Source organism: Oncorhynchus gorbuscha, linkage group LG13 (genome assembly GCF_021184085.1).
Source record: "Oncorhynchus gorbuscha isolate QuinsamMale2020 ecotype Even-year linkage group LG13, OgorEven_v1.0, whole genome shotgun sequence".
NCBI classification, from domain to species: Eukaryota; Metazoa; Chordata; class Actinopteri; order Salmoniformes; family Salmonidae; genus Oncorhynchus; species Oncorhynchus gorbuscha.
The window spans coordinates 75,263,545-75,289,731 of NC_060185.1; the positions used below are offsets into that span (position 1 = coordinate 75,263,545).

The window sequence follows — 26,187 nt, forward strand, 5'->3', positions numbered from 1 at the left end:
GTAAAGGCAATGCTACCAAATACTAATTGAGTGTATGTAAACTTCTGACCCACTGGGTATGTGATGAAAGAAATACAAGCTTTTCTTTCGGGTAGCCAACCACAAGCTTCCCACAATAAGTTGGGTGAATTTTGGCCCATTCCTCTTGACAGAGCTGGTGTAACTGAGTCAGGTTTGTAGGCCTCCTTGTTGCTTTTTCAGTTCTGCCCACACATTTTCTATAGGCTTGAAATCAGGGCTTTGTAATGGCCTCGCCAATACCTTGACTTTGTTGTCCTTAAGCCATTGTGCCACAGCTTTGGAAGTATGCTTGGGGTCATTGTCCATTTGGATGACCCATTTGCAACCAACTTTAACTTCCTGACTGATGTCTTGAGATGTTGCTTCAATATATGCACATCATTTTCCTACCTCATGATGTCATCTATTTTGTGAAGTGCACCAGTCCCTCCTGCATCAAAGCACCCCCACAACATGATGCTGCCACCCCCGTGCTTCACGGTTCGGATGGTGTTCTTCGCCTTGCAAGTATCTCCCTTTTTCCTCCAAACATAATGATGGTCATTATGGACAAACAGTTACATTTTTGTTTCATCAGCCCAGACGACATTTCTCCAAAAAGTATGATCTTTGTCCCCATGTGCAGTTGCAAACCGTAGTCTGGCTTTTTTATGGCGGTTTTGGAGCAGTGACTTCTTCCTTGCTGAGTGGCCTTTCAGGTTATGTGGATATAGATACTTTTGTACCTGTCCTTTGCTGTTTTTCTAGTATTGATTTGTACTTTTCACGCCACGGCTGTGTGGTCCCATGGTGTTTATACTTGCGTACTATTGTTTGTACAGATGAACATGGTACCTTCAGATGTTTGGAAATTGCTCCCAAGGATGAACCAGACTTAATCTGTCTTTAAACAATTGTTGGAAAAATTACTTGTGGCATGCACAAAGCAGATGTCCTAACCGACTTGCCAAAACTATAGTTTGTTAACAAGAAATTTGTGGAGTGGATGTCAAATGAGTTTTATTGACTCCAACCTAAGTGTATGTAAACTTCCGACTTCAACTGTGTATGGCGTTGTGTGGGCTAACCGTTTGCTGCTGTCAACATTGTGAACAGATTGCCCCATGGTGGCGGTGGGGTTATGCTATGGGCAGGCATAAGCTGCTGACAATGAACACAATTTCCTTTATCTATGGCAATTTGAATTCCAAGAGATATCGTGGCTAGATCCTGAAGCCCATTGAACCGCAATAACCTCATGTTTCAGCATGATAATATACGGCCACATGTCGCAAGGATCTGTACACAATTCCTGGAAGCTGAACATGTCCCAGTTCTTCTATGGTCTAGTTACTCAGCAGACATGTCACCCATTGAGCACGTTTGGGATGTTCTGGATCGACTTGTACGACAGCCTGTTCCAGTTCACACCAATATCCAGCAACTTCGCACAGTCTTTGAAGAGGAGTGGAACAACATTTCACAGATCCACACCCCTACATTTATTTGGAAAGGTATATGTGACCAACAGACGCATATCTGTATTCCCAGTCATGTGAAATCCATAGATTAGGGCCAATTTAATGTATTTCAATTGACTGTTTCCTTATTTGAACTGTGTTCATATTTTTGTTCACTGAAGTTAACAGCTAACAAAATGGCTACACGGACAATCTGAGTTGATCCTTCTATGTTGTTTTTATTTTGCATTGTCTCTGTGCACACTCACAGGGCCCTACACACTCATGCACAATGACACTCCAACACACACACAAATACTAATTTCATCATGTGCTCACACATAATATGCACATTCATTTATAATGACTCTACACACACACACATACAATCATCAAACACGCTGCTGACACTCTTTTTATCATATATCTTGATGCCTAGTCACCTTACCCCTATACATACAGTGCATTTGGAAAGTATTCAGACCGCTTCACTATTGCACATTTTGTTACACTACTGCCTTATTCTAAAATGTATTAATTATTTTTCCCCTTATCTACACACATTAACACATGATGACAAAGCGAAAACACGTTTTTAGCCATTTTTGCAAATGTACTAAAAATAAAAAAAACTGAAGTATTCTGACCCTTTGAAATTGAGCTAAGGTGCATCCTGTTTCCATTGATCATCCCTGAATTGTTTCTACAACTTGATTGGAGCATATCTGTGGTAAATTAAATTGATTGGTTTTACGCCCTAACCATACAGAGCTTTTTATTTTCCATGTTGGTTAGGTCAGGGTGTGACTAGGGTGGGATATCTAGGTAATTATTTCTGTTGGCCTGGGATGGTTCCCAATCAGATGCAGGTGTTTATCGTTGTCTCTGATTGGGGATCATATTTAGGCAGCCATTTCCCCTTTGTGTTTTGTGGGATCTTGACTTTGTATAGTTGCCTGTGAGCACTATAGCAGCTTCACATTTCATTTGTGCATTTATTGTTTCTTTGAGTTTCACTTCATAATAAAGAGGATGGAACCAAACCCCGCTGCATCTTGTTCCACTCATTATGACGATCGTGACAATTGGACATGATTTGGAAAGGCACACACCTGTCTATATAATGTCCCACAGTTGACAGGGCATGTCAGAGCAAAATTCGAAGGAATTGGCCATAGAGCTTTGAGACAGGATTGTGTCGAGGCACAGATCTGGGGAAGGATACCCAAAAATGTCTGCCACATTGAAGGTCCCCAGGAATAGAGTGGCCTCCATCATTCTTAAATAGAAGAAGTTTGGAACCACCAAGACTCTTGCTAGAGATGGCTGCCTGGCCAAACTGAGCAATCGGGGGAGAAAGACCTTCGAAAGGGAGGTGATCAAGAACCCCATGATAGGATGTTATGTCACGAAATGAAGGATATCGTAACCATTTTCCTTGCGTTGGGTTTATTTTAATCCTGCCCACGTGACAACCGCTGACAACACCCAAGTAATATTCAATTTGGAGAGCAGCTACACTCCACCCTATCTTAATGTCCATGGTCAATTTGGTTTGACATTTGATATCCCTATGGGGCAAGTTAGGGACCATCAGTAAATGACATAATGTCCATGGGAGAATATGAAAAAATGTCAATAGCTCCACATTTCAATGACTTAAAAACCTCAACCAACTATACATTGTAGAAATTCATATGCAAATATTAAAATCATGACAACTAAAAGTTGTGCAACATGAATATATTGTCACATTTACATAGTGTAATTTATTGAAATTCCCTAACTATCCCCAGAGCTAGGATATCCAATGTCAAAACAATTTTGTCACAGTAGCTGAAAGAAGGGTGAGTGACTATAACTGTGCATTGTTTTGGCAGAGTGAATGTACAAACGCTTACCACGGTCAAACACACACAAGACACCCACAATAAACCACCCCTCCAAGACAACTCTTGTTTGGCTTCAGCCATGGCCTCTGCATTTCTTAATGACTAAGCCAAAAAACGAGGCCAAATCAGGAAGTTCAGCACCCCTGAAAGAACTCTATGTACTCAGCTATTGCAATATCTAATGATGATTGCATTTTTTTTTATAAGATCACGGTTATGTGAAGTGCCCATCAAGAAGTTATGTATGAGCACACACATTGTGTGGGTCTCCCTTAATCTCAAGCAGACAAGATTGGGTGTGGAATTAGTTTCATAAGAGTGACAAAAACTGCTGAATCAATATAAGGGTCATTCAAATTAAATTACTTTTCCAAAGCTCTTTCAAATAGATATTTGAGAAGGATACTGTATGTTCATATTCGCTGAATGTGTAAATGTGAGCAGCAGAACTGAAGAGGCTGAACTGCGTTGAACTTGTTTTTTCAAGGGCATTGATATTTGGGCTGAAACCATGTTTGAAACACATTTTCCACAGAAAGGAGATTCTGGCATTTTATATGGTATTTTCAAAGGTATATACTTTATTTTCAGGTAAAATGTCAAGCGTGTATTCTCTACATAAATAACGACCACATGAATCAACAAACAGTACATGGCTATAATGGAAATGACGACGTTTCAGTGGGTGACATCAAAATGTACTTGGTCAAGGATAGATGCGGTAAAAGGGTCAAGGGAAATCGAACAAAACAATGGAATTGCGTTGGAAATGAGTGGGGGAAAGATCCCGAGTCGCCTCATTGCCCCCCAGCAAAATTAGTCTACATTTAGGCTATTGTTTAAATGTGTATTTCACACTATGTTGAAGTAAAAATTGGATTATAATGCTTGTATGGATGTCAACCCCTACACATGTTAATTTCATCGTCACCAATCAACTGCATTACAGCGAAAAAACAACTTTGACTACCATCAACGAACGGGAGTTATTATTTAGAAGTCTCTTCTTCTAAACCTGAAAATCGGACATAAGTAAACACATTGTGGGCCTGTTTACAATACACAAATCATGACGGTTCTGACGAATATCCACTTTGTTCAATCAGATCTATTGAATGTGCGCCAATCTGGTCAATGGAACAGTGCGTTTCATTGACTCCTTTACCTCATCTATAGCGAGATGACCATGGTGCTCTTTTCATTTTTAAAAAGGAGGGTGCGTATACACTGGAAATAATGAACAAAGCCCTCAAAGTTGTGAAACATACCATGTTAAGGAACTCATTCAACTCTGCTTCTATATAAAGAACACAATAAGAAAAGTCAGAGGTAATCAGTACAGTCCTATGGGTATCAAGGGACAACACCAAACAAAATGTGATAAGAAAACAACATTTAAATGAACTGAAATTGAATTGACCAAATAAAACAAAACATCAAAATCTATTAAATGTCTCATTAATTGGAACATAAAACAGGACTGTCCATAAGACAACCAAGTGTCGAACATTTGAATTTAAAAAACTGGATTAACATATTCTTCATTGTGTTTGTGTTAGAGTGCTATGGTGAAAATGCATAGAAGGTGTACTTCGAGGAAACAATTTTGTGTCCTAAGCACAACGGGCCATGTACTTGTTAGGTTTCATAGGTACAACTGATTCATCCAACTGTGCTCTGCCTTGTAAGATTTTAAAATAAATGTGACTCGCATTTTAAGCTTATAAACCCAGGTCTCTACTTTCTCTATCCTCTCTTTACTGTCTCTCTCTATATATTGTATACTCATTAGACTCATACAGCTCAAGGCCCTCTATGCTCTACAACCACAAAAGCCCACTTCCAACTAAACAAATGTATCTTTCTTTCATTATTAAATATTTGTTACACATTGCCAAAATTGACTGACAATATGCAAGTATATATATTGTATGACACCTTTTGGGCCAGGGATATTCTTCAAATTGACATACACACACTGACATTTTGACACAAAGTGGGAAACTTTAATTAATTCATCCCACAAATATTAAGATGGATCAATGTATTAACATTGTCATTGAGACTTGGGTTGTTGGACAAAATAGACAATTTGCTCTGTTGATGACTCTTTGAGATCAACGGTGACCAAGCAGCACTACATCATAATGGACAACTCAATCTCTCTGTCTCCACTTCAAATGAGACTGGATCTCAGCAAGAGCTTGTTTTAATTAGCCCAGAATGGGCTCCACGTCAGACCGAAATGAAGAAAATTAGAAAAATATGGATTTTTGGAGCATCTCTCACCATGAAGAAGGGTCAAAGACAAAAAGATGTAATCTGCAGCCGCAACGGGAACAATTAGGTTAATTCCTCTTTTGGAGTGTTTTCCTTCAAGGCACAGGAAAAAAAGAGGGAAAGGGGGTAAATGAAACAAAGGAGGACAATCTAGAAATCTTTTCTCTCTCGTTTTAGAGAAACGGCAGTTGATGTGATTATTGAAAAACATCTAGCCAATTGAAGTATGTGAGACTTGCAATCAAAAAAAGTCTAATATACAGATAATTTGTCTAATTTTAACAGAGATCCTCTAGAAGATCTTGGAGAGCAACTTGATGTTGACTACATGTGGAACCACCCAGTTGAAAGCCAAGATTTCAACTCGGCTAGCAATCAATACCAACAAATCGCTCCCTATTTTTTGGAATGAAGGTCTCAGCATCCAAACGATTTTGAACAGTCAATTCTGGCTTTGAAAATGTCTTACTTTTTTCGTCACACCCAATAAATTATATATCTGCAACAAAATTCAGTGCAACTTTACCTTAGTAATAACATAGGATGCGTCTGAACACAGACAGGCCTACGACTCGCCAACCCACGCCACTACATTGCCTTTGATGACATCAGTGATCTCACAGTTGAGCTTGTTGAGACGACCATCCAGGATGAAGATAGACTCTCTGGACGGGGTCATGAGGTACTGTCCGAAAAGTCCACTGCCAGTCATCACGCGGTTCCTACTGCTCCACGGCCAATCGGAAGTCTTGGTGGCCTCCTTCAGGCTCTTGATCATCTTCACATTGCCTGTGCTCAGCTCGACGTACAGAGAGTCCGTTTGGCGTCCCGAAATACCAAAGATGTTGTACTGGTGAACCTCGGTGAACGACGACTGGAAGGCCACGTCAGACAGGTGGAGGTTGGTGTGGATGTCGAAGGGTTTGCCAATCTCCCCGCGCACCGTGATCTGCTGGATCCTCATCAGGCCATCGTGGTCGTCCACCGTGACCAGGTAGTGACTGTCCGGGGACACATACGGGGTGCCGGTGACGTCCCCGTTGGGTCCAATCACAGAGTCTGTCACACTGTCCACGATGAGCTGGGGTTGGGTGGCGCCTGTGGAATCAGGCCTGCAGTTGACAAAGTAGTAGCCACCAAGGTGGGAGTAAGCCAGAGACTTGGGGATGCAGTTGTACTCGTGCAGGCTGATGTTCTTCACTGACGACGTGGTCTCCAGGTTGATCTTGTGGAGTGCCGGTTCATTTCTGTGGAGGACGATTCCAAATCTAGACAGAAAGAAAACATTTTGAATGTTAATATACTTGTTCACGTGTTTTTGTGGCAAACATAAAACAAATATACGCACTTTAGAGGGTCGACACAAAAAAAGCGTAAAAGTTATTTTATTTTATGCCTATGAATGAATGAATGAATGAATGAATTAATTAATTAATTAATTAATTAATACCTACAGGCTTGAATTCATTTGCACATGCTTCCGGATTTCACATTAGATTAGAAATCATGCAAACTTCACCACGACTACAGTTACAGTACATTTACAACTGTGGAGAGTAGAATTACATTTATGCTTGTAAAGAGAAGTACTCGGTCTGTTATCCTCACGACTATTGAATAGGTGCACATTTTCCCCCCTTACGCTGTCATGAACATCTTAACAGTGACAGGGCCTGCCATTTTCACCACCTCTCCTATTATTATACTCTGAATGGACTAAATAGTTTTGACAGAGGGGTGTGAGAATCTCTTAGCTACAATATCTCAGTTCCTCAAAGAAAATGCCTTTAGATTGGTTTGAGAAGAAGAGCGGGGTGGATACGGTCTAGACATTTCACATCAGTGGCCATTTTCTTATCGACTCAGATTAGCAATCTCTGCATGCGGAGTTGAAATTGTCTGCCATATGCTTCATAGTAATAGATTTCAATGTGCATATTAATCATTGAAAATACTATATTATACATTAAAAATTATATAGTGATAATGACACATTAGAATTATCTCTTTAAAGTCTGGAGGGAGAAAGTGTGGGGCTGACAAGGCTCAATTAAATCTGAATGCTGTCTGATTAATTCTGACATGCACTTCAATCTTGGTATCATCCATCTTCTTTTATGCAATTTTAAACGCCCCCGCTGTCTGTTCATGTGGACAGAAATTCACGGTTAGAGAGTGATGGAGCACATTATCAGCACTGTGAAGTAAAGCATTGATCCAGAGATTGTATAGTCCATTTGGGAAGCTAGGGCTGGGGACTTCGTCATCAAATGGACTAATGGTTGATGTGAACTAGGTGCTGCATTGGGTTATAATGAGATAGGAGGGACTGCATGGTCCATTGCCATGGACTTGATCTTTTGATATATAAATAACCTTTAAAAATGTACTTTGGGAATTTCTCAAACTTCCAACACAAAATCCTCAGGAATTCTTCCCAGTGAGCTTTTTATCCCACGACGAGCACTGTCGAATAAAAAATAAATCACACCCACAGGGAGCGAAGTGAATTCAAAGGTAACACATTAAAAAAAATCGCTACAATTTGATCAATGAGAGAAAGAGAAGAAAGGAAAGGAAAATACAGTTGCTGGTGGACTCCTGGTAGGGACAAAGAAGTACTGTGTCAGTGCAAGCAACTATGAATAGAATGAAGTGCCATGAGAACATATCATTAGTATAGTGTACATTGTAGGACATCCCTAGTCCCCATGATAAATGTCCTTACTCTCCACAAATGTGTTCATTAGGACAGATCAGTGAATTGAACACATCTACAGTTGTATAAAACAGAGTGCTTGATATATGAAGGTCAATATGACAATTTTTCCTTCGGCTTAATTTTATCTAAAAATAAGTAGTCCTAAAGTTTGGTTGGAAAAGTAATCAAGAACAATGGACTTGTTTACTTTCTTTATGAGTAAAAGTGACATTTGGGCTGGCTTTGCTTGTAAACCCATATCATATATCAACACATTGAGCAAAATACAAATTGTCAGTTGTTTTTGTTGTTTTGTTATCAGCATGCCTCCCATGGGTACACTATGCAGATTTTTCCAAATACTGTGAAATTATGTGAAAAGTAACACTTGTGTGTTGAGTTATGAGTTGTATACTTTGTTGTACTTTTGATTGCATACTTTATAATAGTTTGCAATAGTTAGCTTTTTTGTGAATTGGAACTCCATTCATAAACAGAGGAAATTAAAGTTGTTGTCGTTAATGGGAGAGAACACCAAAAAAACATGGCTACTAATCTTGTTGCTATTTCCATTAGGCTTACTGTACAATTAATATCAAATTGACAAAAAGTAAACCAGTGCAAGATGTATACCTGCTATAGAAGAATATCACAGAGTTTGCTTACTAGCAGAATGGAGTGAAGTTTAGTCAGTTATTTTAATGAATGTGATCCCCTAAAGAATCCCGGAGGCGACTCCGGGATGCTGGCCTTGTCATGTTTTGTCATATATTGTCTTGTCCTTGTGCTTTCCCTTCTGTTCGTTTCCCCCTGCTGGTCTTATTAGGTTCGTTCCCTCTTTCTATCCCTCTCTCTCCCCCTCCCTCTCTCTCTTCTCTCTATCGTTCCGTTCCTGCTCCCAGCTGTTCCTCATTCTCCTAACTCACTCATTTACTCTTTTCACACCTGTCCCCTATTTTGCCCTCTGATTAGAGCCCCTATTTCTCCCCTTGTTTTCCGCTTCTGTCCTTGTCGGATCCTTGTATGATGTTCGCTGTTCTGTGTCCTTGTCTCGCCCTGTCGTGTTTTATCTTCTTCAGATGCTGCGTATGAGCAGGTGTCTTAGTCTGCTACGGTCGGTGCCTTCCCGAAGCAACCTGCAGTCTATGGTCGAGTCTCCAGTCAGTCCTCGCAACTACGAGTGGATTTCAGTTTTTCCTGTTTTGTTTTCTCCTTGATATTTCCAGGATTATTACTTTTGTCATATACTGGAATAAAGACTCTGTTTTCGTTAAGTCGCTTTTGGGTCCTCATTCACCAGCATAACAGGCCTTCTAGGCAGAGTCACTCTGTCCAGTGTCTGTGTTCTTTTGCCCATCTTAATCTTTTATTTTTATTGGCCAGTCTGAGATATGGCTTTTTCTTTGCAACTCTGCCTAGAATGCCAGCATCCCGGAGTCGCCTCTTCACTGTTGACGTTGAAACTGGTGTTTTGTGGGTAAAATTTAATGAAGCTGCCAGTTGGGGACTTGTGAGGCGTCTGTTTCTCAAACTAGACACTCTAATGTACTTGTCCTCTTGATCAGTTGTGCACTGGGGCCTACTACTCCTCTTTCTATTCTGGTTCGAGCCAGTTTGCGCTGTTCTGTGTAGGGAGTAGTACCCCGCGTTGTATGAGATCTTCAGTTTCTTGGCAATTTCTCGCATGGAAACGCCTTCTTTTCTCAGAACAAGAATAGACTGATGAGTTTCAGAAGAAAGTGATTTGTTTCTGGTCATTTTGTGAGCCTGTAATCAAACCCACAAATGCTGATGCTCCAGATACTCAACTAGACTAAAGAAGGATAGTTTTATTGCTTCTTTAATTAGCACACAGATTTCAGCTGTGCTAACATAATTGCAAAAGTGTTTTCTCATGATCAATTAGCCTTTTAAAATGATAAACTTGGATTAGCTAACAAAACGTGCCATTGGAACACAGGAGTGATGGTTGCTGATAATGGGTCTCTCTCTGTAAGGCTTTGTAGATATTCCCCCCAAAATCAGCCGTTTCCAGCTGCAATAGTCATTTACAACATTAACCATGTCTACAATGTATTTCTGATAAATTTCAGGTTATTTTAATGGACAAAAATATGATTTTCTTTCATAAACAAAGACATTTCTAAGTGACCCCAAACGTTAGAATAGTAGTGTATATACTAGGCAGTGTCAGAGTAAGACCCCAAAAATTGTCAAAAACTCCGGTCACACAAGTCATAGACTGTTCTCTCTGCTAACACACGGCAAGCGGTACCGGAGCGCCAAGTCTAGGTCCAAAAGTCTCCTTAACAGCTTCTACTCCCAAGCCAAAAGACTGCTGAACAATTCATCAAAAGGGCCACACAGACTATTTCAATTAACACCCCCCCTTTGTTTTTACACTGCTGCTACTCGCTGTTTATTATCTATGCATAGTCACTATACCCCTACCTTCATGTACAAATGACCTCCGATACCCCCTGTATATAGCCTTGTTATTGTTCTTTTATTGTGTTACATCACATTTTTTTTAACTTTAGTTTATTTAGTAAATATTTTCTTAACTCTATTTCTTGAACTGCATTGTTGGTTAAGGGCTTTGTAACTAAGCATTTCACATTCAGGTCTACCTACACCTGTTGTATTTGGCGCATGTGACTTTTTCCAAATTTAATAAGTATGTAAAAAAAATATTATGCACTGCTTATGAATTGATTATGTAAGGGTTATGAATTTTCCATGTATGGGTTATGAATATGTCATGTATCGGTATGAATGTGTTATGTATGGGTTAATAATGTCCTTATTTCTAACCATCCTCCAATATGAAAATGTATGTATATTAAATAATGTATATTTAATAATGTATGTTAAATCATGTATATTTAATCATGCATATGAACACTGCAATGTATACCGACAGACTCTTACTGGCCATTGTCCATTCACAGATCTAAACGTAAAAACATGACATACAATACAGCCAACAAAACTTTCAACCCTGTTCGGCTCACCACCAAGCCAAGTAGACACAACAGCACAAAAGATTGGAACGGAATTGAAGTCCAAGACCTCAATAATAGAGTCGGCAAAAACATTGACTAGAGACTCCATGTGCCTTAAGATCACAATCAAGGGGCTCTTGTAAGCAGCGTTATCAGACGTTTCCAAGGGATAGGGTATTTAAAAAAGGCCTTATGCACAACACCATATCCTTGGCATCAATTCACAACTCCCCAAAGCCCCCAGATGGTTTTGCCTGGCAAATCTAAAAGCCTTCAAAGCCTTTGTATATTGTGATGTTTAGTGCCCTGGACTCCAGTTTTGTGCTATGAGGTACACTGACTGCATATTGGTTTGGGGGAGTTGTTGGGCACACCCACAATGGATCGATCTTGGCTGAGGCTAATGGAGTTATTTAGCATGAAAAGCTATCAGTAGGTGTGCTCGATTGAGTTTAATCTGTCCAAAGTGGGCAGGGTTTGTTTTCCATTGGACCTAAAGGGTGAGAGTCCGCCTAGCCATTGGGAAGTTCAATCTAGTGCACATAGGGCAATGTGTACATGTGTTATGTGTGTGTGTGCATATGTGCATGTGTGTGGGTTTGGTGTGAGAGTGTCAGTGTAGTGTGTTTGAGTGAGTGTTTGTATACAGTGACCTCCAAAAGTATTGGGACAGTGACACAGTATTGGCTTGAAATGATACAATGACTATGAGGTTAAAGTGCAGACTTTAATTTGATTCAGCTTTAATTTGATTCAGCTTTAATTTGAGTCAGCTTTAATTTGAGTCAGCTTTAATTTGAGGGTATTTTTTATCAACAGCTGGTGAACCATTTAGAAATGTCAGCACATTTTGCACAGTCCCCCCATTTTAGGGGACCCAAATTATTGGGACAAATTCACTTACAGTATCAGTCAAAAGTTTGAACACACCTACTATTTCAGGGTCTTTCTTTATGTTTACTATTTTCTACATTGTAGAATAATAGTGAAGAAATCAAAACTATGAAATAACACAAATGGAATCATGTAGTAACCAAACCATTTTTAGATTTGAGATTCTTCAAAGTATCCACCCTTTGCCTTGATGACAGTATTGCACACTCTTAGCATTCTCTCAACCAGCTTCATGAGGTAGTCACCTGGAATGCACTTCAATTAACAGGTGTGCCTTGTTAAAAGTTCATTTGTGGAATTTCTTTCCTTCTTAATGCATTGTAGCCAATCAGTTGTTGTGACAAGGTAGAAGTTGTATACAGAAGATAGCCCTATTTGGTCAAATACCAAGTCCATATTATGGTATTAACAGCTCAAATAAGCAAAGAGAAATGACAGTCCATCATTACTTTAAGACATGAAGGTCAGTCAATCCGGAAAATGTCAAGAACTTTGAATGTTTCTTCAAGTGCAGTCGCAAAAACCATCAAGCTCTATGATGAAACTGGCTCTCATGAGGACCGCGACAGGAAAGGAAGACCCAGAGTTACGTCTGCTGCAGAGGATAAGTTCATTAGAGTTACCAGCCTCAGAAATTGCAGCTCAAATAAATGCTCAAGTAACAGACATCTCAACATCAACTGTTCAGAGGATTCTGTGTGAATTGCTGCATAGAAACCATGACTGAAGGACACCAATAAGAAGAAGAGACTTGCTTGGGCCAAGAAACAAGAGCAATGGACACTAGACCGGTGGGAATCTGTTCTTTGGTCTGATGAGTCCTAATTTGACTATACTGTATGTCTGAAAGTAGTCAAACGTTTAAGATTTGGTCCCATATTCCTAGCATGCAATGACTACATCAAGCTTGTGACTCTACAAACTTGTTGGATGCATTTACTGTTTGTTATGGTTGTGTTTCAGATTATTTTGTGCCCAATAGAAACTAATGATAAATAATATATTGTGTCATGTTTTGTCACTTTTTTTGTTGTAAATAAGAATATAATATGTTTCTAAACATTTATACATTCATGTGCATGCTACCATGATTATGGATAGTGCTGAATGAATCGTGGATAATAATGAGTGAGAAAGTTACAGATGCACAAATATCATAACCCCAAAACATGCTAACCTCTCACCATTACAATAACAGGGGAGGTTAGCATTCACTAATGTGTGCTAGTTGTGAATTCCATACTGTAACTAGCTAGGTCACTTGGCGTGTGCTGCACAACAGTGATTGACTCACAAGACTCGGGTCTCTCTTCGTTGTGTGCTTGTAAACAAATGTGACTGGGGACTAGCGCTAAGCTTCATAATGAAAAATGATGTGATTGGTGACATGAAGAACCCGATCTGCAGGTATTTACTTAAAAAGTAGCTACAAATATTCACATTTATATAAAAATATTTAAAAAAACGTCAAATAAATAGTTCAACAGTAATGACGCTATTGAAAAACCATACGGTACATAAGGTAAACACCCCAAGCCTAGTTAATTCTGCATTTCACGTTAAAGGAGAGATCAAGGGAGTTCATCTAAGTGAGACTTTTGCTTGTGGAGACAGAGCTTTCACAAAAAATAAATACAAGCGTTTTAATCTAGCAAGTACTCGGGATAGTCATTATTTCTTATTAGCTTGGCGTCATGAATGAGCAAGAACTAGCTAATACCGGGGCGTAAAAGGATCAACATAGTTAGGGATGTATCCAAACCGAAATATGTAATGGGCAATTACACCATCACAGAGTGATGCTGAGACTCAGATTTATCCCTTTAAAATTTATGCCAATGAAAAACAAATGATTACAAAGTTAAACAAATCAACTCTATGCATAAGGATACACATTTATTTGAGGAACAGTGCAAATGCAAATTTTGCTAACAGATTGATGGCACCAACAGCACAAACCATCATTCTGTTACCAAACTTTGCATCTGAACTGTTCTTCAAGAATGGTTTACTTTGCAATCATTGGTTTTTGTTTGACATACATTTGAAAGTGAAAAATCTGAGTCTCAGCATTACTCTGTTACTGTAGAATTTCCTTTACGCACACATATTAGGCCACGTACTGTAATGTCTGGACTGTAATAATCCACCTCTGAGATACATCAAAAATATACAGCTGGGATCAAAATTAGGTTTAATAAAACACATATTGTCATGTTTGTCATTTATTATCATGTCTTGTCCCTGTGCTCCCCATGCTATTCGTTTCCCTCTGCTGGTCTTTTGGTTCTTTCCCTCCTTCTATCCCTCTCTCTCCCCCTCCCTCTCTCACTCTCTCGCTCTCTCTTCTCTCTATCGTTCCGTTCCTGCTCCCAGCTGTTCCTATTCCCCTAATCATCATTTAGTCTTCCCACACCTGTTCCCGATCCTTTCCCCTGATTAGAGTCCCTATTTATTCCTTTGTGATCCGTTCCTGTCCCGTCGGTTCCTTGTATTGTATTCACCATGCTGTGATTGCGTTTCGCCATGTCCTGTCGTGTTTTTGCCGTGATTGTGTATCGCCCTGTCCTGTCGTGTTTTTTGCCTTCATCAGATGCTGCGTGTGAGCAGGTGTCTCTGTCGACTACGGCCTGCGCCTACCCGAAGCGACCTGCAGTCTGTGGCCGCTTCTCCAGTTGTTTCCCCTCTACAAGTCTAGAGGATTTCTGTTATTCGGTTTTGGACTTAAATAAACTCTGTTTCTGTTAAGTCGCTTTTGGGTCCTCTTTCACCTGCATGACAGAAGGAACCGACCAAGGAATGGACCCAGCGACTTCAGACGCTCGTTACACTGCCGTCGAGATCCAAGGAGCCATGCTCGGCAGACACGAGCAGGAATTGTCCGCTGCTCGCCATGCCGTGGAGAACCTGGCCGCTCAGGTTTCCGACCTCTCTGGACAGTTCCAGAGTCTACGTCTCGTGCCACCTGTTACTTCCTGGCCTGCCGAGCCTCCAGAACCTAGGGTTAATAACCCACCTTGCTACTCCGGGCAGCCCACTGAGTGCCGCTCCTTTCTCACGCAGTGTGAGATTGTGTTCTCTCTCCAACCCCACACATACTCTAGAGAGAGAGCTCGGGTTGCTTACGTCATTTCACTCCTTACTGGCCGGGCTCGAGAATGGGGCACAGCTATCTGGGAGGCAAGGGCTGATTGCTCTAACAAATTCCAGAACTTTAAAGAGGAGATGATTCGGGTTTTTGACCGTTCAGTTTTTGGTGGGGAGGCTTCTAGGGCCCTGGCTTCCTTATGCCAAGGTGAACGGTCCATAACGGATTATTCCATTGAGTTTCGCACTCTTGCTGCCTCTAGTGAGTGGAACGAGCCGGCGCTGCTCGCTCGTTTTCTGGAGGGACTCCACGCAGTGGTTAAGGATGAGATTCTCTCCCGGGAGGTTCCTTCAGATGTGGACTCTTTGATTGCTCTCGCCATCCGCATAGAACGACGGGTAGATCTTCGTCACCGGGCTCGTGGAAGAGAGCTCGCATCAACGGTGTTTCCCTGCTCCGCATCGCAACCATCTTCCTCCTCTGGCTTTGAGACTGAGCCCATGCAGCTGGGAGGGATTCGCATCTCGAATAAGGAGAGGGAACGGAGGATCACCAACCGCCTGTGCCTCTATTGCGGAGTTGCTGGACATTTTGTTAATTCATGTCCAGTAAGAGGCCAGAGCCCATCAGTAAGCGGAGGGCTACTGGTGAGCGCTACTACTCAGGTCCCTTCATCTAGATCTTGTACTACTATGTCGGTCCATCTACGCTGGACCGGTTCGGGTGCTACATGCAGTGCTTTGATTGACTCTGGGGCTGAGGGTTGTTTCATGGACGAAGCATGGGCTCGGAAACATAACATTCCTTTCAGACCGTTAGACAGGCCTACGCCCATGTTTGCCTTAGATGGTAGTCATCTTCCCAGTATCAAATTTGAGACACTACCTTTAACTCTCACAGTATCTGGTAACCACAGTGAGACTATTTCTTTTTTGATTTTCCGTTCACCGTTTACACCTGTTGTTTTGGGTCATCCCTGGCTTGTATGTCATAATCCTTCTATTAATTGGTCTAGTAATTCTATCCTATCCTGGAACGTTTCTTGTCATGTGAAGTGTTTAATGTCTGCCATCCCTCCCATTTCTTCTGTCCCTACTTCTCAGGAGGAACCTGGCGATTTGACAGGAGTGCCGGAGGAATATCATGATCTGCGCACGGTCTTCAGTCGGTCCCGAGCCAACTCCCTTCCTCCTCACCGGTCGTATGATTGTAGTATTGATCTCCTTCCGGGGACCACTCCTCCTCGAGGTAGACTATACTCTCTGTCGGCCCCCGAACGTAAGGCTCTCGAGGATTATTTGTCTGTGTGTCTCTTGACGCCGGTACCATAGTGCCTTCTTCTTCTCCGGCCGGGGCGGGGTTCTTTTTGTTAAAAAGAAGGACGGTACTCTGCGCCCCTGCGTGGATTATCGAGGGCTGAATGACATAACGGTTAAGAATCGTTATCCGCTTCCCCTTATGTCATCAGCCTTCGAGATTCTGCAGGGAGCCAGGTGCTTTACTAAGTTGGACCTTCGTAACGCTTACCATCTCGTGCGCATCAGAGAGGGGGACGAGTGGAAAACGGCGTTTAACACTCCGTTAGGGCATTTTGAGTACCGGGTTCTGCCGTTCGGTCTCGCCAATGCGCCAGCTGTTTTTCAGGCATTAGTTAATGATGTTCTGAGAGACATGCTGAACATTTTTGTTTTTGTCTATCTTGACGATATCCTGATTTTTTCTCCGTCACTCGAGATTCATGTTCAGCACGTTCGACGTGTTCTACAGCGCCTTTTAGAGAATTGTCTCTACGTAAAGGCTGAGAAGTGCTCTTTTCATGTCTCCTCCGTTACTTTTCTCGGTTCCGTTATTTCCGCTGAAGGCATTCAGATGGATTCCGCTAAGGTCCAAGCTGTCAGTGATTGGCCCGTTCCAAGGTCACGTGTCGAGTTGCAGCGCTTTTTAGGTTTCGCTAATTTCTATCGGCGTTTCATTCGTAATTTCGGTCAAGTTGCTGCCCCTCTCACAGCTCTTACTTCTGTCAAGACGTGTTTTAAGTGGTCCGGTTCCGCCCAGGGAGCTTTTGATCTTCTAAAAGAACGTTTTACGTCCGCTCCTATCCTCGTTACTCCTGACGTCACTAGACAATTCATTGTCGAGGTTGACGCTTCAGAGGTAGGCGTGGGAGCCATCCTATCCCAGCGCTTCCAGTCTGACGATAAGGTTCATCCTTGCGCTTATTTTTCTCATCGCCTGTCGCCATCTGAGCGCAACTATGATGTGGGTAACCGTGAACTGCTCGCCATCCGCTTAGCCCTAGGCGAATGGCGAGTGGTTGGAGGGGGCGACCGTTCCTTTTGTCGTTTGGACAGACCATAAGAACCTTGAGTACATCCGTTCTGCCAAACGACTTAATGCCCGTCAAGCTCGTTGGGCGTTGTTTTTCGCTCGTTTCGAGTTTGTGATTTCTTACCGTCCGGGTAGCAAGAACACCAAGCCTGATGCCTTATCCCGTCTGTTTAGTTCTTCTGTGGCTTCTACTGATCCCGAGGGATTCTTCCTTATGGGCGTGTTGTCGGGTTAACAGTCTGGGGAATTGAAAGACAGGTTAAGCAAGCACTCACGCACACTGCGTCGCCGCGCGCTTGTCCTAGTAACCTCCTTTTCGTTCCTGTTTCCACTCGTCTGGCTGTTCTTCAGTGGGCTCACTCTGCCAAGTTAGCTGGTCATCCCGGTGTTCGAGGCACTCTTGCGTCTATTCGCCAGCGCTTTTGGTGGCCGACTCAGGAGCGTGACACGCGCCGTTTCGTGGCTGCTTGTTCGGACTGCGCGCAGACTAAGTCGGGTAACTCTCCTCCTGCCGGTCGTCTCAGACCGCTCCCCATTCCTTCTCGACCATGGTCTCACATTGCCTTAGACTTCATTACCGGTCTGCCTTTGTCTGCGGGGAAGACTGTGATTCTGACGGTTGTCGATAGGTTCTCTAAGGCGGCACATTTCATTCCCCTCGCTAAACTTCCTTCCGCTAAGGAGACGGCACAAATCATTATTGAGAATGTATTCAGAATTCATGGCCTCCCGTTAGACGCCGTTTCAGACAGAGGCCCGCAATTCACGTCACAGTTTTGGAGGGAGTTCTGTCGTTTGATTGGTGCGTCCGTCAGTCTCTCTTCCGGGTTTCATCCCCAGTCTAACGGTCAAGCAGAGAGGGCCAATCAGACGATTGGTCGCATACTACGCAGCCTTTCTTTCAGAAACCCTGCGTCTTGGGCAGAACAGCTCCCCTGGGCAGAATAAGCTCACAATTCGCTTCCTTCGTCTGCTACCGGGTTATCTCCGTTTCAGAGTAGTCTGGGTTACCAGCCTCCTCTGTTCTCATCCCAGCTTGCCGAGTCCAGCGTTCCCTCCGCTCAAGCGTTTGTCCAACGTTGTGAGCGCACCTGGAGGAGGGTGAGGTCTGCACTTTGCCGTTACAGGGCACAGACGGTGAGAGCCGCCAATAAACGCAGGATTAAGAGTCCAAGGTATTGTTGCGGCCAGAGAGTGTGGCTTTCCACTCGCAACCTTCCTCTTACGACAGCTTCTCGTAAGTTGACTCCGCGGTTCATTGGTCCGTTCCGTGTCTCCCAGGTCGTCAATCCTGTCGCTGTGCGACTGCTTCTTCCGCGACATCTTCGTCGCGTCCATCCTGTCTTCCATGTCTCCTGTGTTAAGCCCTTTCTTCGCACCCCGTTCGTCTTCCCTCCCCCCTCCCGTCCTTGTCGAGAGCGCACCTATTTACAGGGTACATAAGATTATGGACATGCGTTCTCGGGACGGGGTCACCAATACCTAGTGGATTGGGAGGGTTACGGTCCTGAGGAGAGGAGTTGGGTTCCGTCTCGGGACGTGCTGGACCGTTCACTCATCGATGATTTCCTCCGTTGCCGCCAGGATTCCTCCTCGAGTGCGCCAGGAGGCGCTCGGTGAGTGGGGGGGTACTGTCATGTTTGTCATTTATTATCATGTCTTGTCCCTGTGCTCCCCATGCTATTCGTTTCCCTCTGCTGGTCTTTTGGTTCTTTCCCTCCTTCTATCCCTCTCTCTCCCCCTCCCTCTCTCACTCTCTCGCTCTCTCTTCTCTCTATCGTTCCGTTCCTGCTCCCAGCTGTTCCTATTCCCCTAATCATCATTTAGTCTTCCCACACCTGTTCCCGATCCTTTCCCCTGATTAGAGTCCCTATTTATTCCTTTGTGATCCGTTCCTGTCCCGTCGGTTCCTTGTATTGTATTCACCATGCTGTGATTGCGTTTCGCCATGTCCTGTCGTGTTTTTGCCGTGATTGTGTATCGCCCTGTCCTGTCGTGTTTTTTGCCTTCATCAGATGCTGCGTGTGAGCAGGTGTCTCTGTCGACTACGGCCTGCGCCTACCCGAAGCGACCTGCAGTCTGTGGCCGCTTCTCCAGTTGTTTCCCCTCTACAAGTCTAGAGGATTTCTGTTATTCGGTTTTGGACTTAAATAAACTCTGTTTCTGTTAAGTCGCTTTTGGGTCCTCTTTCACCTGCATGACACATATTTTTGTTTCTTTTCAGAAACTTCTACATCTAAGAGACCATGGTGTTTGGCTTTCTAAACATACAGTTGAAGTCGAAAGTTTACACACACTTAGGTTGGAGTCATTAAAACTAGTTTTTCAACCACTCCACAAATTTCTTGTTAACAAACTATAGCTTTAGCAAGTCTGTTAGGACATCTAATTTGTGGATGACACAAGTAATTTTTCAAACAATTGTTTTCAGACAGATTATTTCACTTATCATACACTGTATTACAATTCCAGTGAGTCAGAAGTTTACATACACTAAGTTGGCTGTGCCTTTAAACAGCTTGGAAAATTCCTATAACTTGTTCGTCTGTTGAATGAAGAAAGTCGGACCGAAATGCAGCGTGTAGGTTACTCATGACTTTAATGAACAGAATAGCGGTACATGAAATAACTGAAATACAAAAACAACAGAACGGAACGTGAAACTAATTACAGCCTATCTGGTGACTACAACACAGAGACAGGAACAAACACCCACAAAATACAAAGCGAACTCAGGCTACCAAATACGGTTCACAATCAGAGACAATGACAAGCACCTGACTCCAATTGAGAATCGCCTCAGGCAGCCAAGCCTATACAACACCCCTAATTAGCCGCGATCCCAAATACTAGAAACCCCAATACGAAAAACAACATATAAACCCTTGTCACACCCTGGCCTACCCAAACATATAACAAAAACACAAAATACAATGACCAAGGCGTGACAGAACCCCCCCCCCCTAAGGTGCGGACTCCCGGACGCACCTCAAGAGCATAGGGAGGGTCCGGGTGGGCGTCTGTCCATGGTGGCGGTTCTGGCTCGGGACGTGGACCCCACTCCATAAATGTCCTATTTCCTCCCCTTCGCGTCCTGGGATAATCCACCTTCTCCGCCGACCATGGCCTAATAGTCCTCACCCTGATCCCCACATAACTGAGGAGCAGCTCATGACAGAGGGGCAGCTCGGGACAGAGGGGCAGCTCAGGACAGAGGGGCATCTCAGGACAGAGGCAGCCCAGGACTGAGGGGAAACCCAGGACTGCGGGGAAGCCCGGGACTGAGGGGAAGCCCGGGACTGAGGGGAAGCCCAGGACTGAGGGGAAGCCCGGGACTGAGGGGAAGCCCGGTACTGAGAGGAAGCCCGGTACTGAGAGGAAGCCTGGTACTGAGAGGAAGCCCGGTACTGAGAGGAAGCCCAGTACTGAGAGGAAGCCCAGTACTGAGATGAAGCTCAGGCAGGTAGTAGGCTCCGATAAATCCTGGTTGTCGGACAGATCTAGAAGAGACTGTTTGTCGGGAGATCTGGAAGAGACTGGTTGTCTGGCGGCGCTGGGCTGACTGGCGGCGCTGGGCAGACTGGGAGCACTGGCGGCGCTGGGCAGACTGGGAGTGCTGGGCAGACTGGGAGCACTGGCGGCGCTGGGCAGACTGGGAGCACTGGCGGCGCTGGGCCGACTGGGAGTACTGGCCGCGCTGGGCCGACTGGGAGCACTGGCGGCGTTGGGCAGACTGGAGACTCCGGCAGCGCAGGAGAGGAGAAAGGTTCTGGCTGCGCTGAACAGGCGAGGCGCACTGGAGGCCTGGTGCGTGGTGCTGGAACTGGTGGTACTGGATCGAGGACACGCACAGGAAGCCTGGTGCGGGGAGCTGCTACGGAGGACTGGTGTGTAGAGGTGGCTCTGGATAGACCGGATAGTGCAGGCGCACTGGAGCTCTTGAGCACCGAGCCTGCCAAAGCTTACCTGGCGCGATAGGAAGGGCTGGTATGTGCCGCACCTGGCTCTGCACCCGCACTGGAAACACCGTGCGCTCCATAGCATAACACGGTGCCTGCCCGGTCTCACTAGCCCAACGGTGAGCACAGGGAGTTTGCGCAGGTCTCCTACCTGGCATAACTACTCTCCCTTCTAGCCCCCCCCCAATAATTTTTTTGGGCTGCTATTCTGGTTTCCAACCGAGTCGCCGTGCTGCCTCCTCATACCTGCGCCTCTCCGCTTAACCGCTTCTATTTCTGCCTTGGGACGGCGATATTCTCCAGACTGAGCCCAGGGTCCTTTACCGTCTAATTCCTCCTCCCATGTCCAATTCTCCAAGTGGTGCAGCCTCTCCCACTGCAAATGCTCTTCACGATTAACAGGGAGAGTAGGCTCAGGTCTGACTCCTGACTCAGCCATTCTCTCTCTGCGCTCTCCCCTAATAAATATTTGGGGGTTACTTTCGGTATTCGCTCTGGGTCGCCGTGTTTTCCTTTTCGACTCCATTCGTCTATAGCCCTCTTCGCATTGCTGCAGGGAATCCCAGGCGGGCTCCTGCACTCGCTCTGGGTCGGCCGCCCACCTGGCGATTTCTTCCCACGTCGTATAATCCATGCATCTACCGTCCATAACGTCCTCCTTTAGATCCTGCCAGTTTACACACTGCTCGGTCTGTGAGTGGTGGGTGTTTCTGTAACGGCGTTCGTCTGTTGAATGAAGAAAGTCGGACCGAAATGCAGCGTGTAGGTTACTCATGACTTTAATGAACAGAATAGCGGTACATGAAATAACTGAAATACAAAAACAACAGAACGGAACGTGAAACTAATTACAGCCTATCTGGTGACTACAACACAGAGACAGGAACAAACACCCACAAAATACAAAGCGAACTCAGGCTACCTAAATACAGTTCCCAATCAGAGACAACGAGAATCACCTGACTGATTGAGAATCGCCTCAGGCAGCCAAGCCTATACAACACCCCTAATTAGCCGCGATCCCAAATACTACAAACCCCAATACGAAAAACAACATATAAACCCATGTCACACCCTGGCCTACCCAAACATATAACAAAAACACAAAATACAATGACCAAGGCGTGACAATTCCATAAAATTATGTCATGGCTTTAGAAGCTTCTGATAGGCTAATTGACATCATTTTAGTCAATTGGAGGTGTACCTGTGGATGTATTTCAAGGCCTACCTTCAAACTCAGTGCCTCATTGCTTAACATTATGGGGAAATCAAAATAAATCAGCCAAGACCTCGGGAAAACAATTGTAGACCTCCAAGTCTGGTTCATCCTTGGGAGCATTTTCCAAATGCCTGAAGGTGCCACATTCATCTGTACAAACAAGTACGCAAGTATAAACACCATGGGACCACGCAGCCGTCACACCACTCAGGAAGGATGATGCTGGAGGAAACAGGTATAAAAGTATCTATATCCACAGTAAAACAAGTCCTATATCGATATAACCTGAAAGGCCACTCAGCAAGGAAGAAGCCACTGCTCCAAAACCGCTATATTTTTTATTTTTTATTTCACCTTTATTTAACCAGGTAGGCTAGTTGAGAACAAGTTCTCATTTGCAACTGCGACCTGGCCAAGATAAAGCATAGCAGTGTGAACAGACAACACAGAGTTACACATGGAGTAAACAATTAACAAGTCAATAACACAGTAGAAAAAAAGGGGAGTCTATATACATTGTGTGCAAAAGGCAAGAGGAGGTAGGCGAATAATTAACATTTTGCAGATTAACACTGGAGTGATAAATGATCAGATGGTCATGTACAGGTAGAGATATTGGTGTGCAAAAGAGCAGAAAAGTAAATAAATAAAAACAGTATGGGGATGAGGTAGGTGAAAATGGGTGGGCTATTTACCAATAGACTATGTACAGCTGCAGCGATTGGTTAGCTGATCAGATAGCAGATGTTTGAAGTTGGTGAGGGAGATAAAAGTCTCCAACTTCAGCGATTTTTGCAATTCGTTCCAGTCACAGGCAACAGAGTACTGGAACGAAAGGCAGCCAAATGAGGTGTTGGCTTTAGGGATGATCAGTGAGATACACCTGCTGGAGCGCGTGCTACGGATGGGTGCTGCCATCGTGACCAGTGAACTGAGATAAGGCGGAGCTTTACCTAGCATGGACTTGTAGATGACCTGGAGCCAGTGGGTCTGGCGACGAATATGTAGCGAGGGCCAGCCGACTAGAGCATACAAGTCGCAGTGTTGGGTGGTATAAGGTGCTTTAGTGACAAAGCGGATGGCACTGTGATAAACTGCATCCAGTTTGCTGAGTAGAGTGTTGGAAGCAATTTTGTAGATGACATCGCCGAAGTCGAGGATCGGTAGGATAGTCAGTTTTACTAGGGTAAGTTTGGCGGCGTGAGTGAAGGAGGCTTTGTTGCGGAATAGAAAGCCGACTCTTGATTTGATTTTCGATTGGAGATGTTTGATATGAGTCTGGAAGGAGAGTTTACAGTCTAGCCAGACACCGAGGTACTTATAGATGTCCACATATTCAAGTTCGGAACCATCCAGGGTGGTGATGCTAGTCGGGCATGCGGGTGCAGGCAGCGATCGGTTGAAAAGCATGCATTTGGTTTTACTAGCGTTTAAGAGCAGTTGGAGGCCATGGAAGGAGTGTTGTATGGCATTGAAGCTCGTTTGGAGGTTAGATAGCACAGTGTCCAAGGACGGGCCGGAAGTATATAGAATGGTGTCGTCTGCGTAGAGGTGGATCAGGGAATCGCCCGCAGCAAGAGCACAATCATTGATATATACAGAGAAAAGAGTCGGCCCGAGAATTGAACCCTGTGGCACCCCCATAGAGACGGCCAGAGGACCGGACAGCATGCCCTCCGATTTGACACACTGAACTCTGTCTGCAAAGTAATTGGTGAACCAGGCAAGGCAGTCATCAAAAAACCGAGGCTACTGAGTCTGCCGATAAGAATATGGTGATTGACAGATTGGAAAGCCTTGGCAAGGTCGATGAAGACGGCTGCACAGTACTGTCTTTTATCGATGGCGGTTATGATATTGTTTAGTACCTTGAGTGTGGCTGAGGTGCACCCGTGACCGGCTCGGAAACCAGATTGCACAGCGGAGAAGGTACGGTGGGATTCGAGATGGTCAGTGACCTGTTTGTTGACTTGGCTTTTGAAGACCTTAGATAGGCAGGGCAGGATGGATATAGGTCTGTAACAGTTTGGGTCCAGGGTGTCTCCCCCTTTGTAGAGGGGGAGAGCTGCGGCAGCTTTCCAATCCTTGGGGATCTCAGACGATATGAAAGAGAGGTTGAACAGGCTGGTAATAGGGGTTACGACAATGGCGGCGGATAGTTTCAGAAATAGAGGGTCCAGATTGTCAAGCCCAGCTGATTTGTACGGGTCCAGGTTTTGCAGCTCTTTCAGAACATCTGCTATCTGGATTTGGGTAAAGGAGAACCTGGAGAGGCTTGGGCGACGAGCTGCGGGGGGGGGCGGAGCTGTTGGCTGAGGTTGGAGTAGCCAGGCGGAAGGCATGGCCAGCCATTGAGAAATGCTTGTTGAAGTTTTCGATAATCATGGATTTCTCAGTGGTGACCGTGTTACCTAGCCCCAGTGCAGTGGGCAGCTGGGAGGAGGTGCTCTTGTTCTTCATGGACTTCACAGTGTCCCAGAACTTTTTGGAGTTGGAGCTACAGGATGCAAACTTCTGCCTGAAGAAGCTGGCCTTAGCTTTCCTGACTGACTGTGTGTATTGTTTCCTGACTTCCCTGAACAGTTGCATATCGCGGGGACTATTCGATGCTATTGCAGTCCGCCACAGGATGTTTTTGTGCTGGTCGAGGGCAGTCAGGTCTGGAGTGAACAATGGTCTGTATCTGTTCTTAGTTCTGCTTTTTCTGAACGGAGCATGCTTATCTAAAATGGTGAGGAAGTTACTTTTAAAGAATGACCAGGCATCCTCAGCTGACAGGATGAGGTCAATGTCCTTCCAGGATACCCGGGCCAGGTCGATTAGAAAGGCCTGCTCACAGAAGTGTTTTAGGGAGCGTTTGACAGTGATGAGGGGTGGTCGTTTGACTGCGGCTCCGTAGCGGATACAGGCAATGAGGCTGAGATCCTGGTTGAAGACAGCGGAGGTGTATTTGGAGGGCCAGTTGGTCAGGATGACGTCTATGAGGGTGCCCTTGTTTACAGAGTTAGGGTTGTACCTGGTGGGTTCCTTGATGATTTGTGTGAGATTGAGGACATCTAGCTTAGATTGTAGGACTGCCGGGGTGTTAAGCATATCCCAGTTTAGGTCACCTAACAGAACAAACTCTGAAGCTAGATGGGGGGCGATCAATTCACAAATAGTGTCCAGGGCACAGCTGGGAGCTGAGGGGGGTCGGTAGCAGGCGGCAACAGTGAGAGATTTATTTCTGGAGAGAGTCATTTTCAAAATTAGTAGTTCAAACTGTTTGGGTATGGACCTGGAAAGTACGACATTACTTTGCAGGCTATCTCTGCAGTAGACTGCAACTCCTCCCCCTTTGGCAGTTCTATCTTGACGG

The 26,187-nt window shown here is 44.3% G+C and overlaps 1 protein-coding gene across 4 annotated transcripts in view; it reads right to left on the reverse strand.

Moving 5' to 3' along the window:
* Positions 1-3,912: 3,912 nt before the first annotated feature.
* The window catches only part of LOC123993523 (follistatin-related protein 5-like), a 234,127-nt gene continuing 211,852 nt past the window's right edge, over positions 3,913-26,187 (reverse strand). For all 4 annotated transcript variants that reach the window (XM_046295752.1, XM_046295753.1, XM_046295754.1 and 1 more), the window contains one exon: positions 3,913-6,900. In XM_046295752.1, the coding sequence (XP_046151708.1) occupies positions 6,198-6,900 (703 nt within the window). In that variant the 3' untranslated portion in view covers positions 3,913-6,197. The remainder of the gene's footprint in view (positions 6,901-26,187) is intronic.